This window comes from Piliocolobus tephrosceles, chromosome 17 (genome assembly GCF_002776525.5).
Source record: "Piliocolobus tephrosceles isolate RC106 chromosome 17, ASM277652v3, whole genome shotgun sequence".
Classification (NCBI taxonomy): domain Eukaryota; kingdom Metazoa; phylum Chordata; class Mammalia; order Primates; family Cercopithecidae; genus Piliocolobus; species Piliocolobus tephrosceles.
In genome coordinates this window covers 21,874,335-21,887,240 of record NC_045450.1, presented here as the reverse complement: position 1 = coordinate 21,887,240, position 12,906 = coordinate 21,874,335, and the positions used below count along the sequence as shown (strand labels likewise).

The window sequence follows — 12,906 nt, the reverse complement described above, 5'->3', positions numbered from 1 at the left end:
CAGATAGGATGACCTGAAGGATTTCTGAAAATGTGTCCAGAATAGTCTGCCTGCTGGTCTCACTTCATTTAATAGAACATACTGTTAAAGGGTAGATACATGTCTCCACTGTTCGTAAGAGGATTGTGAAGCTCAGAGAAGCTGAGTAACTTGCCAAAGTCACACACCTAGTGAGGGATATAGTGCTTTAGGCCTATGCCTGATCACGGTGCCTGCTGACTGTGTGGGACCGAGCTGCTGCTCACAAGAAGCAGCTCCCAGCACCATGGTTCTTAACTTTTTTGTTTTTGAAACAGAGTTTCGCTCTTGTACCCCAGGCTGGAGTGCAATGGTGCGATCTCGGCTCACTGCAACCTCCGCCTCCCGGGTTCAAGCGATTGTCCTGCCTCAGCCTCCCGAGTAGCTGGGATTACAGGCACCTGTCACCACGCCCGGCTGATTTTTGTATTTGTAGTAGAGACGAGGTTTCACCATGTTGTCCAGGCTGTTCTCAAACTCCTGACCTCAGGTGATCCGCCCGCCTTGGTGCTTGAACCATTGCACCTGGCCTGGTTCTTAACTCTTGACTGTGCTTTGGAATCAACTAGGAAGCTTGTAAAATATGCTCAGACCCCAACCAAACCCAGTTGACTCAGATCTCTGGTACAGCCAGGCAATGAGTATACTGTTCTGCAGCTCATGTCTTGAGAGTAATGGAGATGGGTTTAGCCTGATTGTTTTCAGACCCTTTTTTCCTTAACGACAGAACCCTTTCGGAAAAGGAAAACCTATTCAGCCTCTAGATATATAAATAGCTAGAAGTTAAATCCCTTTGGGCAAAGTGGAATGGGGAGCCCACGGCTTGCTCACTCAGCCTCCCTTGTGTTTGAAAGTAGAAGGAGGGTGGGCGCAGTGGCCCACGCCTGTAATCCCAGCACTTTGGGAGGCCAACGCAGGAGGATCATTTGAACCTGGGAGTTTGAGACCAACCCAGGCAATATAGTGAAACTCTGTCTCTACAGAAATTTTTGTTTATTTATTTATTTATTTATATATTTGATGGAGTCTTACTCTGTTGCCCAGGCTGGAGTGCAATGGCACAATCTTAGCTTACTACAACTTCCGCCTCTCAGGTTCAAGTGATTTTCCTGCTTCAGCCTCTTGAGTAGCTGGGATTACAGGCATGTGCCACCACGCCTGGCTAATTTTTGTATTTTTAGTAGAGATGGATTTCACCATGTTAGCCAGGCCAGTGTCGAACTCCTGACCTCATGATCTGCACACCTCTGCCTCCCAAAATGCTGGTATTATAGGTGTGAGCCACCATGCCTGGCCCTACAGAAAAATTAAAATTAGTCGGGTGTGGCAGTATGTGCCTGTAGTTCCAGCTACTTGGAAGACAGGCTGGAGGATTGCTTGAGCCTGAGAGTTTGAGGTTACAGTGAGCTATGATTGTACTGCTGCACTCCAGCCTGAGCAGCAGAGCAAGATCCTGTCTCTTAAAAAAAAAAGAGATAAAGTGGAAGGAGGAAGGGAGGGAGGAAGCTGAATGGCTGGGCCTCTCTTCTTTGCAGAGAACCAAATGGGCAGGACCCTGCCAGAACTGATCACGCAATTCAACCTGACCCAGGTCACCTGTCACTCAGCCCTGCTGGACCTGGAGAAGCTCCCAGAATTCAACAGGTGAGTAGGGATCATGGAGATCCCCTGGTGGGAAAGGGCTTTCTTGCTCAAGACAGTCTCTACAGCAGAGGGTATAATGGACTCTGGTACCTAATTCTGTGTGACCACGACTAAATCACCTAACCTCTTTGAGCCTGTTTCCTTTTCTCTAAAATGGGATTAATAACAGTACCAATCTTATATGATTATTCTATGAAAGTATTTTGTATAGCCCTGGCACATACATAGTGCTCAGTAAATGGTATACATATATATATATATATATTTTTTTTTTTTTTTTTTGAGACGGAGTCTCACTCTGTTGCCCAGGCTGGAGTACAATGGCACAATCTCAGCTCACTGCAACCTCTGCCTCCCGGGTTCAAGCGATTCTCCTGCCTCAGTCTCCGAAGTAGCTGGGATTATAGGTGCCCACTACTACACCCGGCTGATTTTTTTGTATTTTCGGTATGAGACGGGGTTTCACCATGTTAGTCAGTCAGGTCTCGAACTCCTGACCTCAGGTGATCCACCCGCCTTGGCCTCCCCAAGTGCTGGGATTACAGGCGTGAGCCACCACACCCAGTGGTACATATATTTTTATCATTAGCGTTGTGTTCCTAGCCACCCCTTGTGTGGACTCTGTTAACAACCAAAGCCTGGAGAGGGGTATCTTCATTTTAGACTCACCTCCCCCTGTCAACCTTTCACCCAGCCAACACAGTGATTGAGCACTGTCCCATGGCATCTGCTTTATATTTCATGTATTTGATATTGCAAGTAGCTCTTCACTTGGAAACCTCCAAATATCGTTCCAACTCAAATCATTGTTAACATGTCTGAGTCAAAGGGTATTAGTGTTGTCCAGGCATGGTGGCTCACACCTTTAATTCCAGCACTTTGGGAGGCCAAGGTTGGCAGATCACCTGAGGTCGGGAGTTCGAGACCAGCCTGGCCAACATGGTGAAACACTGTCTCTACTAAAAATACAAAAATTAGCTGGACATGGCACATGCTTGTAGTCCCAGCTACTTGGGAGGCTGAGGCAAGGAGGATCACTTGAACCTGGGAGGCAGAGGTTGCAGTGAGACAGGATCACACCACTGCACTCTAGCCTGGGCAACAAAGTGAGATTCTGTCATTAAAAAAAGTTATTAGTGGTTAAGACCATCAGCCAGGTGTGCACCTGGGGTGAGGGTCTTACTGATACTTTGCCTAGAGCACTAGTTTGGGGACGCAGTATCCTCAGTGCATTTACTTGCATGAGCCCAGATAATTAACATCAGTTGCAGATATTTTAGGGCTGTTTATTTACCTCTTCCATCAGATCTATGAGGTCAGTTGTATGATTTTGCCCTGTTTTACATATGAGGAACCCAAGACATAGAGAGGTTAAGAAGCTAGCCAAAGTTCACACAGTAAACAGTGGGCAGCTTTTGAATGGGGCATTCAAGAGTGGATGTAGGCTGGGTGTGGTGGCTCATACCTGTAATCCCAGCACTTTGGGAGGCCGAGGCAGGTGGATCACCTGAGGTGAGGAGTTTGAGATCAGCCTGGCCAACATGGTGAAACCCCATTTCTACTAAAAAATACAAAAAAAAAAAAGAGAGCCCGATGTGGTGGTGGGTGCCTGTAGTCCCAGCTACTCAGGAGGCTGAGACAGAAGAATCGCTTGAACGCAGGAGGTGGAGGTTGCAGTGAGCCGAGATTGCACCATTACACTCCAGCCTGGGCAACAAGAGTGAAACTCCATCTCAAAAAAAATGCCACTTTCTATATGTTTTAGAGGCTGGGTCTTGCCCTGTCACCCAGGTTGGAGTGCAATGGTGACATCTCAGTTCACTGCAGCCTCAAACTCCCAGGCTGAAGTGATCCTTCCTCCTCAGCCTCCAGAGTAGCTGTCTACAGGTGTGTACCACCACGCCAGGCTAAGTTTATTATTTTTAATATTTTTTTGTAGAGATGGCATCTCACTATTGTTGCTCAGGTTGGTCTCAAACTCCTGGCCTCAAGTGATCCTCCCTTCTCAGCCTCCCAAAGTTCTGGGATTAAGTGAGTCACTGCACCTGGCCAAAATCATCTTCAGGTCCAATAGGGCTGAGTGGCAGGTGACCCGGGAAGCCGAGGTTGCAGTGAGTGGAGATTGCACCACTGTACTCCAGCCTAGGCAACACAGTGAGGCTCCATCTCAAAAATAAATAAATAAATACAAATAAAATGTCAGCTACTATTTTGAAAACACTGAAAACGTGGCTGGGCATGGTGGCCCACACCTGTAATCCTGGCACTTTGGGAGGCCAAGCTGGGTGGATTGCTTGTTGCCCAGCCTGGGCAACATAGCAAGACCCTGTCTCTACAAAATATTAAGACATTAGCCGAGCATGATGATGTGTGTCTGTGGGCCCAGCTACTTGGGAGGGTGAGGTGGGAATATCACTTGTGCCTCGGAGGTCTAGGCTGTAGTAAGCCATGATTGTGGTACTGCACTCCGGTCTGGGCAACAGAGCAAGACTCTCAAACAAAAACAAAAGCAAAACCCCTGAAAACAAAGCATGTCTCCAAGTTGCTTGGGACTTTCAGGCTGTTTGTGAACTTAGTCACATCCCTTTCTTTTTATAAATGTAAAGAGAATTCTACTTCTAGCTCGCGAAAGGGAGGGCTCATGGAACCTGATATGTCATTCTTCCAACTTCACCCTCTCCCCGGGGGAGAGATGGTTTGGGTGGGTTGGGGTGTTGACAGTAGGGCAGCCCCTTGATTTCTTCCGCAGGCTGCACCTCCAGCGGCTGGTGAACAATGAGAGCCAGAGGCGCCAGCTGGTGGAGAAGCTGCAGGCCCTTGTGGAGGAGGCCTTTGGGAGCCAACTGCAAAATAGGGATGTCCTCAACCCAATCTACGTGGAGAGGATCCTCCTGCTGAGACAGGTGTGGTGTCAGGGGTCTCGGAGGCTGAGGGAGGGGTTACTGGGTGCTTCAGTTCCTCCTCCCTTCCAGAGCCCTGTCCCTAGTGCATTCAACGACTGCCTCCTTCCCCAGGGTCACATTTGCCGCCTGCAGGACTTGGTGTCCCCAGGGTACTCTTATCTGTGGACTCGCCCTGCGGTGGGTCGAGCGCAGCTGGACGCCATCTCGGAGAAGGTGGATGTGATTGCTAAGCGTGTCCTTGGGTGAGTACCCGCAGGCTGAGCTCAGGGTTCCACACCCTCCTTCCCCCTCTCCCTCCCACGGCTCCCTTCCCTTCAAGACTAGGCTGTTGGGCCCCCAGCACAACCCCATGGCCAGTAAAAAAGTGACCCTTCACTGGCTTTCGTTGGTGGGAGGGCTTACCCGGAGGACCGGGCTTTCCCTGTACATAGGCCTGTGTTCACTGCTTGCACCAACCTGGTTGCATCCCAACTCTGCCATGTGCTCACCAGATTATGTCACCTTGCTCAGGCGGCTTCACTTTGGCCAAGTTACTGTACCTATCTGAGCTTCCTTTTCCTTCTTGGTAAGAGAGAGATGATGCTAATTCTTACTGTTAACAGTAATAACTTTCAATTACAAATGCATCCAAAGCTGACTTAGGCAAGAGGGGAATGATTGCTTATGTAGCTGCAGATGCTAGAAGAAGGGCTGCTGGAGGCACAGCTTAATGCAGGAGTCAGTACTCCATTACCAAGATTTACTTTCTCTCTCTGCCTTTCCCCTTCTGCCCCTCCTCCCCAATGCTGACCTCTTTTCCTGCAGAGGCTCTGTATCAGGTAACTAGAGGGCAAGTTTCTCTACCAGACAAAAGAAATGACAGCACATATCCCCTGTGGAATTACATTTCTCCCTTATGTAGCAATCTGCAGGAAGCGGCTCAGGGCTCATCCTCCCACCTCAGCCTCTTGAGAAGCTGGGACTACAGGCACAGGTCACCACGCCCAGCTAATTTTTTTACTTTTTGTAGAGACAAGGTCTTGCCATGTTGCCCAGGCTGGTCTCAAACTCCTAGGCTCAAGCGATCTTCACGCCTCAGCCTCGCAGAGTACTAGGATTACAGGCGTGAGCCATGTGCCTGGCCGGGGCCTATTAGTTCTAATTCACCAGGATTCAATGTCGTAAGTGCCTGTCTCCACCATGAGGCTGGATTTCATATTTGCTCTGGGACTGCCTCTCGAGTCAGGAAAACTGATATCCAAATGTTCAGGAGCTGCCAGATCCCTAGAAATACCTTCTATTCCTATGCCAAGCTCTGGGCCAGCTCTAGCAGGTCTGGAATTGCCATGGTTCCTGGCCTGGGACCTGTCATTCTTTCGTCAGCTCCTCGGCAGCCTGCTTCCCTGCAGTGCCACTGGGGAGAGTGTCTGCTTTTTTCCCACATTATATTTTATGTCTTCAGTATTTCATCTCCTGGATTTTGTAAATAGCAGTACTCATGTGACCCAGTTAAGAATTGTCTCAGTCCATGGGGTTGCTATAGCAAAATAACATAGACTGACGGCTTCAACAACAGACATTTCTTTCTCGTAGGTCTAGAGGCTAGAAGTCCAGGGTCAAGTTGCTGCCGATTCGATGTCTGGTGATGGCCTTGTTCCTGGGCCCTTCCCTTTTCTGGCCCTTTGCTGTGTCCTCACGTGGTGGAGGGATGGGGGACCTCTCTGGGGTGTCTTTTATAAAGGCACTCATCTGTGCATGGGGGCTCTGCCCACATGACCTGATCACCTCCCAAAGCCCACACCTCTGAATACTGTCCCCTTGGGGGTTAAAATTTCAACATATGAATTTAGGGGAACACAAACATTCAAACACAGAGATGATGCAGTAAGAATGATCACCCTTGTCTGAAATTGAAATTCATCTGCTTCAGTGCTGACAGTTAGTAAGGAAATCTGTCTGCACTGAAAGGCTGTTTCTTCAAATCACTTATGAACCCAGTTCCCTGAGACAGTAGTGGTCCATACTGAGTTGACTTTGGAATGCGGTTGCCTGGACCATGTTTGAGCAGGCAGGGTCAGAATTGCCATCACAGATCATCTGCACCAGGAAGAAGATGTCCAGCCTCAGTTCCTCTTCAGTGTCTCCACTTTGGAATCTCCAGTAATAACTGAGGAGAGGCTGCGTGCTATGGCTCATGCCTATAATCCCAGTATTCTGGGAGGGTGAATGGGAGGATCACTTGAAGCCAGGAGTTTGAGACCAGCCTTGGCAACATAGCTTGACCCCATCTCCACAAAAAGTAAAAACAAAATTAGCCAGGTGTGGTGGGCACCTGTGGTCCAAGCTGCTCAGGAGGCTGAGGTGGGAGGATCGTTTGAGCCCAGGAGTTTGAGGCTGCAGCGAGCTGTGATCGCACTACTGCATTCCAGCCTACGTGACAGAGCAAGATCCTGTCCCTCAAAAAAAAAATTAATTAATTGTTTTGAAAAATGAGAGGAACTGGGAAGTTGCAGTGAAATATACTCATCCCCAGCCTATTCCCATCTCTTGACTAAGAATCAGGACCAGGACAAATTTTTGCAAGTCCAGCTCTAACTGATTGGAGAATTTCTCCTGAAACTAAAGCTTTTGGGGAGAACATCTTGCTCAGCTGGACTGCCAGGATGTGGGGGTTGGTTGCTGGCCCGTTGGAATCCTAGAGGCTTCAATTTGTGGAAGAACAGCCATAGCAAGTTGGTGGCGGGGCCATTGCTGGAGCTGGGTGGGGGTCTTCTGATTTCTTCTCTTGGCTAGTCTTCAAAGAAGTCTCCCTCTACCAATCTTAAAGCTATATTTCAGATAATTTCCCAGAAATTATCCATTCTATGTCAAATCTATTCCTAAGTTTCTTTTTTGTCGTGCCTGCAAGCAGACCTGTTTCTTTTAAGATCATTTTGTAATGTCTCAAAGCTCTTGAATGTACTTAACTAATTTCTTAAAATTTTAAATTCAAATATAAAATGTAATACTTGGCCGGGCATGGTGGCCCATGCGTATAATCCCAGCACTTTGGGGGGCCAGGGTGGGTGGATCACCTGAGGTTAGGAGTTTGAGACCAGCCTGATCAACATGGTAAAACCCTGTCTTTACTAAAAATACTAAATTAGCCAGGCATGGTGGCACGTGCCTATAATCCCTGCTACTCGGGAGGCTAAGGCAGGAGAATCGCTTGGACCCGGAAGATGGAAGTTGCAGTGACCTGAGATCTTGCCATTGCATTCCAGCTTGGGCAACACAGTGAGACTCCATCTCAAAAAAAAAAAAAAAGTAATATTTCTGAGTATTTATCATGTGTTCAGGCACTTGGTGCTTTGTAAGTTTTAACTCTCTACGATATCCCTGCGCAGGACAGATACTATTATTTATTTATTTTTTTATTTTGAGACAAAGTCTCACTCTGTCACCTAGGCTGGAGTGCAATGGTGCGATCTCGGCTCACTGCAACCTCCTCCTGGGTTCAAGCAATTCTCCTGCCTCAGCCTCCTGAGTAGCTGGGACTACAGGCACCCACCACCACCCTTGGCTAATATTTTTGTATTTTTAGTAGAAATGGTGTTTTACCATGTTGGCCAGGTTGGTCTCGAACTCCTGACCTCAAGTGATCTGCCCGCCTCAGCCTCCCAAAGTGCTGGGATTACAGGTGTGAGCCACTGCGCCAGCCTCAGGTACTATTATTCTCCCCACTTTACAGATGAGAAAACTGAGGCCTAAAGATTGAATGACACAGAGGTAGCAATGAGTAAAGCCTCTTATGGCACCTCTTACCTCCCTGCATTGTGACCACTGGCTTCTCTGTGTGTGGTCCCTTGGTAGTTTTTCCTTCTCGACCTGGATAAGGGAGAAAGTGGTCAATATCTTCCTCATCTCCCTCAAAACAGGCTTGAACATTGGTTGTGCTGCTTGTACTGTAGCTGATCAATAACCTTCTGAAGCCCTTCCTCCCACCCACTTGCCTTGGCCCATGCAGGCCCTGTAAACTGGCCCTCTTCTTCTAGGCTTCTAGAAAGATCTGGTATGAGCTTAACTCAGGATATGCTGAGTGGAGAACTGAAGAAGCTATCAGAAGGTCTGGAAGGCACCAAGTACAGTAATGTGATGAAACTCCTCCGGGTGGCCCTCAGTGGACAGCAGGTGAGGCAGGGACACAGGTTGGATTGTTCCCTGGAGCCCCTCATTGATCCTTTGAACTTACGTTTCCTGGCAGGCACTGAGCTCAATGTTCAAGATACAAGAATGAAAGAAATATGATCATTCCCCTCATTCAATCAACAGACACTATTGAGTACATACTATGTGCAAGCATTGTGTTAGGTACAGTGGATACAGTATAGAATGAAACATTCATAATCTCTACCTTCATGGGGTTTGCAGTTTATTGGGGATAACAGACCTACCAATAGCTTACTTAATATGGGAAAAACAGGCCAGGCATGGTGGCTCACACCTGTAATCCCAGCACTTTGGGAGGCCTAGGCAGGTGGATCACCTGAGGTCAGGAGTTTGAGACCAGCCTGGGCAACGTGGTGAAACCTTGTCTCTAATAAAATTACAAAAAATTAGCTGGGTGTGGTGGTGCGCCTGTAATCCCAGCTACTTGGGAGGGTGAGGCACGAGAATTGCCTGAATCTGGGAGGCAGAGGTTGCAGTGAGCCAAGATTGTACCATTGTATTCCAGCCTGGGTGATAGAGTGAGACTCCATCTCAAAAAAAAAAAAAAAAGGCAGTGGTTGGGGGAGAAACAGGCTCTTAGGACCCATCCTTGTCCAGGGAAATAACACAAGCATTGATCCTCAGAACACAGGCAGCAGTTTGGGGGCTGGCCTGGGAATAATTTCTGCAGACTGAGGCTAAGCTTCAGTTCTTAGGCAGTTTAAGGTAGTAAGGCAATATTTGCTCTTTTTGTTCTCAGCAAGGACCTCCTGTAGCTGAGATGATGATGTCCTTGGGACCAAAGGAAGTGCGGGAACGGATCCAGAAGGTGGTTTCCAGCTAGGGAGAGGATGTGTCGGGCAATGGAGATCGCCCTGAGAACCTGTGAGCTTAGAAACAGCTTTCAGAGACCAGAAGGAGGCCTGGGGCCTGTTGGAAAGTTTGCCGAAGGAACTAAGAGTGGAAACAATCTCTGACTGTGCACAAGTGCATTTATGGATCCACCACAGGCCCGTCCTTGTCAGCTGGCTGGGGAAGCCCAACCCATCTAACCTCCTTGACTCTGGAAAGGCATTCTCTGGGTCTGGTTTCTCACACATTACATAGCAGAGGTTCGGAGTTAGTTCACAGAAAAGCTAACATCCCGGAACAATGCAGAAGCCTTGGGTTTCAGTTTGCTAGGGTCCCCATACCAAAATGCCACAGAACCAGGTGGTTTAAACAACGGAGATTTGTTTTTTTACATTTCCGGAGGCTAGAGGTTCAAGATCAAGGTGGCAGGCCTGGTTTTTCCTGAAGGCCTCTTTTCTTGACTTGCAGACAGCTGTCTTCTCACTGTTTCCTTGTGTGGTCTTCCCTCCATGCATACACATCTCTGGTTTCATTATGTGCCCAACGTTCCTCTTCTAAGAATACCACTTGCACTGGATTTTAACTTTAACCAGCCTCATTTTAACTTAATCACCTCTTTAAATGTTCATTCTCCAAGTAAAGTCTCATTCTGAGGTTCTAGGGGTTTCTCAACATAACAATTTAGAGGGACACAATTCAGCCTGTAGAAGCTGGGCAGCGGGACTCATGGGTCCCAGTTCTCAGGCCCCAAGGACTCAGAGCAGTAGAGGATACGTGACACAAGCAGGGCTGAACTGGATGCCAGCCTTTCTTTGGGGTTGTAAAAGGAGAAGTGACTCCACTGCCAAGGGTAAGCACTCTTGTCTTATGCTACCCTTTATTCTTGAACCTTGGGGCAGCCTGTGTCTCCCTTCCCTAAACGTCATGTGTTCCGTTTTTCCAGTCTTCCAGACCTGGTCCTTGGACTGGAGATCTCCACCCTGCCTATTTTGTGGCTTTCTCTTCAAATCCACCTCTTCCTTCCTCCATGACTTATAAGTCATCATCTCTGCTGGTTTCTGAAATGAGATATGCTTCTTGGGGTCTTCAGTGAAGAGGAGTAGCAAGTGAAAGGAGGATAGTGGTGGGGTAGACAAACCCCTACAAGGCTTCTAGGCTTCCCCTGCATGGCAGCCAGCCTCTAAGTTGGCCCCCAACTGTCCCTGCCTTTTTCTATTCACATCCTTGTGTGGTTTCTTCTCCCATTGAATAGGCCTGACTTGTGTAACCACTACGCTATTGAAGAAATGGAGAGTTTGGCTCCTGAGGGTAAATGATGAAATACATCATGGCTTCTGTCTTGTTCTCTTTGATTGCTTACTTTGGGTGAAGCCAGCTTCCAGGTCATGAAAATACTTAAGCAGCCTTATGGGATGCTCCACATGACAAGGGATCGAGGCCTCCCACCAACAGCCATGGGAGTGCGCCATCTTGGAAGCTGGTCCTCCAATTCCAGCCAAGCAGCCACATGACTGCAGTCCTTGCTGATCTCACTCGTGACCTCTATGGGAGACCCTAAGCCAGAATAACTCAGAGAAGCTGCCCTGGAATTTTCAGACACGCATGAACTGTGAGATAGTAAATGTTTATTGTTTAAAGCTACTTGGTTTGGGGATAATTTGCGCTCCAGCAGTAGACAATTAATGTATTTATTTTGTCCAGGGGAGTGGAAAGGCGATTACAGAGTTTGTTGAGCCCCATAGAGTCCTAGTCTTTGCTTAAAGAATATACCAGTTCTTTCTAATACAGAATCCATTAAGTTCGTTAGTTGGAAACAATAGAAACCAGCTCTGCCTCACTTATGTTTATTGGAGGCCATAAGAGAGCCACAGCATCTATGGAAAAGCCAAAAAACCAGGTCTTGGAATAGACAGGAACTGGCTACAGGAGCTAATGGCCAGTCTTGTCTGAGTTCTTTGGTGGCGACACATAAACTACAACCGTTTTGTTGTTGTTAATTTCTCTGTGTTTTCCTCTCAGTTTTGGATAACTCTGCTCAAGGTTCAGATTCTGAGGAGCGAGTATCTGTTGGGGTAGCTGAGGTCTTGCTACCATTCCTTGGCCAGTAATAGGTAGTTTCACAGGGATTATATGCAATGGATGAAAAGTTGTTCCCAAGGAAAACTAGGGAGCTTTCTCCAGAAGAAGATGTAATGGCAGAAACAACAGGTGGTTGACCACAGAAGGGGACAATAATAACAATATTTTAATTTATTGTGCGCTTACATGAGCCTCACCCATTCCCAAGTGTCAGATAATGCTCGTAAATGCCTTAGTCCATCCTGAGATACTTTCTATCTCAGTAAATTTTTTTTATAACACTATGAGAGAAGCAGTATTTTTATTTTTCTGTTACAGATGTGGAAACCGAGGCTCTGAAAAGTTAACTAAAGCTTCTGAGGTTATAGTACGAGGCAAAAACCAAGACTTAAACTCAGATCTGTGCTGATCCAGAGTCCAAGCTTAACTCTGATCTACTGAGTGTTGTCAGAGCATCTGTTTCTAAGACATTAAGAATGGTTACAAGGAGCTCCTTGGCTCACCGTCAAGAGAGAGTTTTTTCTTTTTTTTTTTGAGATGGAGTCTTGCTCATCACCCAGGCTGGAGTGCAGTGGCGCAATCTCAGCTCACTGCAAGCTCCGCCTCCTGGGTTCACTCCATTCTCCTGTCTCAGCCTCCGGAGTAGCGGGGACTACAGGCGCCTGCCAACGCGCCCGGCTAATTTTTTGTATTTTTAGCAGAGACGGGGTTTCACCGTCTTAGCCAGGATGGTCTCGATCTCCTGACCTTGTGATCTGCCCGCCTCGGCCTCCCAAAGTGCTGGGATTACAGGCGTGATGAGCCACCGTGCCCGGCCAAGACAGAGTTTTTAACAAAGTGAGTGGTCAAAATACTAAGTCGATTCTGGTATATCTACAACATGGATGAACCTCTAGGACTTTATGCTAAATGAAATGTTAGTCACAAAAGGACAAATACTTCCTAACGCTTTGTGAGGCAAAGGTGGCAGTCTTGTCAAAGGCCAGGAGTTTGAGACCAGCCTGGGCAACATAGTGAGATCCTGTCTCTACAAAAAATTTAAAACTTAGCCAGGTGAGGTGACATATGCCTGTAGTCCCAGCTACTTGGGAGACTAAGGTAGGAGGATCATGTGAGCTGAGGAGTTAAGGCTGCCGTGAGCTATGAATGCACCACTGCACTCTAGCCTGGGCAACAGAGCAAGATCCTATGTCTAAAAAAAAAATGAATAGGCCGGGCACGGTGGCTCACACCTGTAATCCCA

General features: G+C 47.6%; 1 protein-coding gene across 3 annotated transcripts in view; it reads left to right on the top strand.

Moving 5' to 3' along the window:
* EARS2 (glutamyl-tRNA synthetase 2, mitochondrial) overlaps nt 1-11,947 on the top strand; it is a 35,471-nt gene extending 23,524 nt beyond the window's left edge. For 2 of the 3 annotated variants that reach the window (XM_023189342.1, XM_023189343.1), the window contains 5 exons: nt 1,554-1,662; nt 4,412-4,565; nt 4,677-4,807; nt 8,579-8,714; nt 9,493-11,947. In XM_023189342.1, the coding sequence (XP_023045110.1) occupies nt 1,554-1,662; nt 4,412-4,565; nt 4,677-4,807; nt 8,579-8,714; nt 9,493-9,576 (614 nt within the window). In that variant the 3' untranslated portion in view covers nt 9,577-11,947. Of the gene's footprint in view, nt 1-1,553; nt 1,663-4,411; nt 4,566-4,676; nt 4,808-8,578; nt 8,930-9,492 lie in introns of those variants that run through there. The other variant, XM_023189341.1, reaches the window with a different exon arrangement.
* The last annotated feature ends 959 nt before the right edge of the window (nt 11,948-12,906 follow it).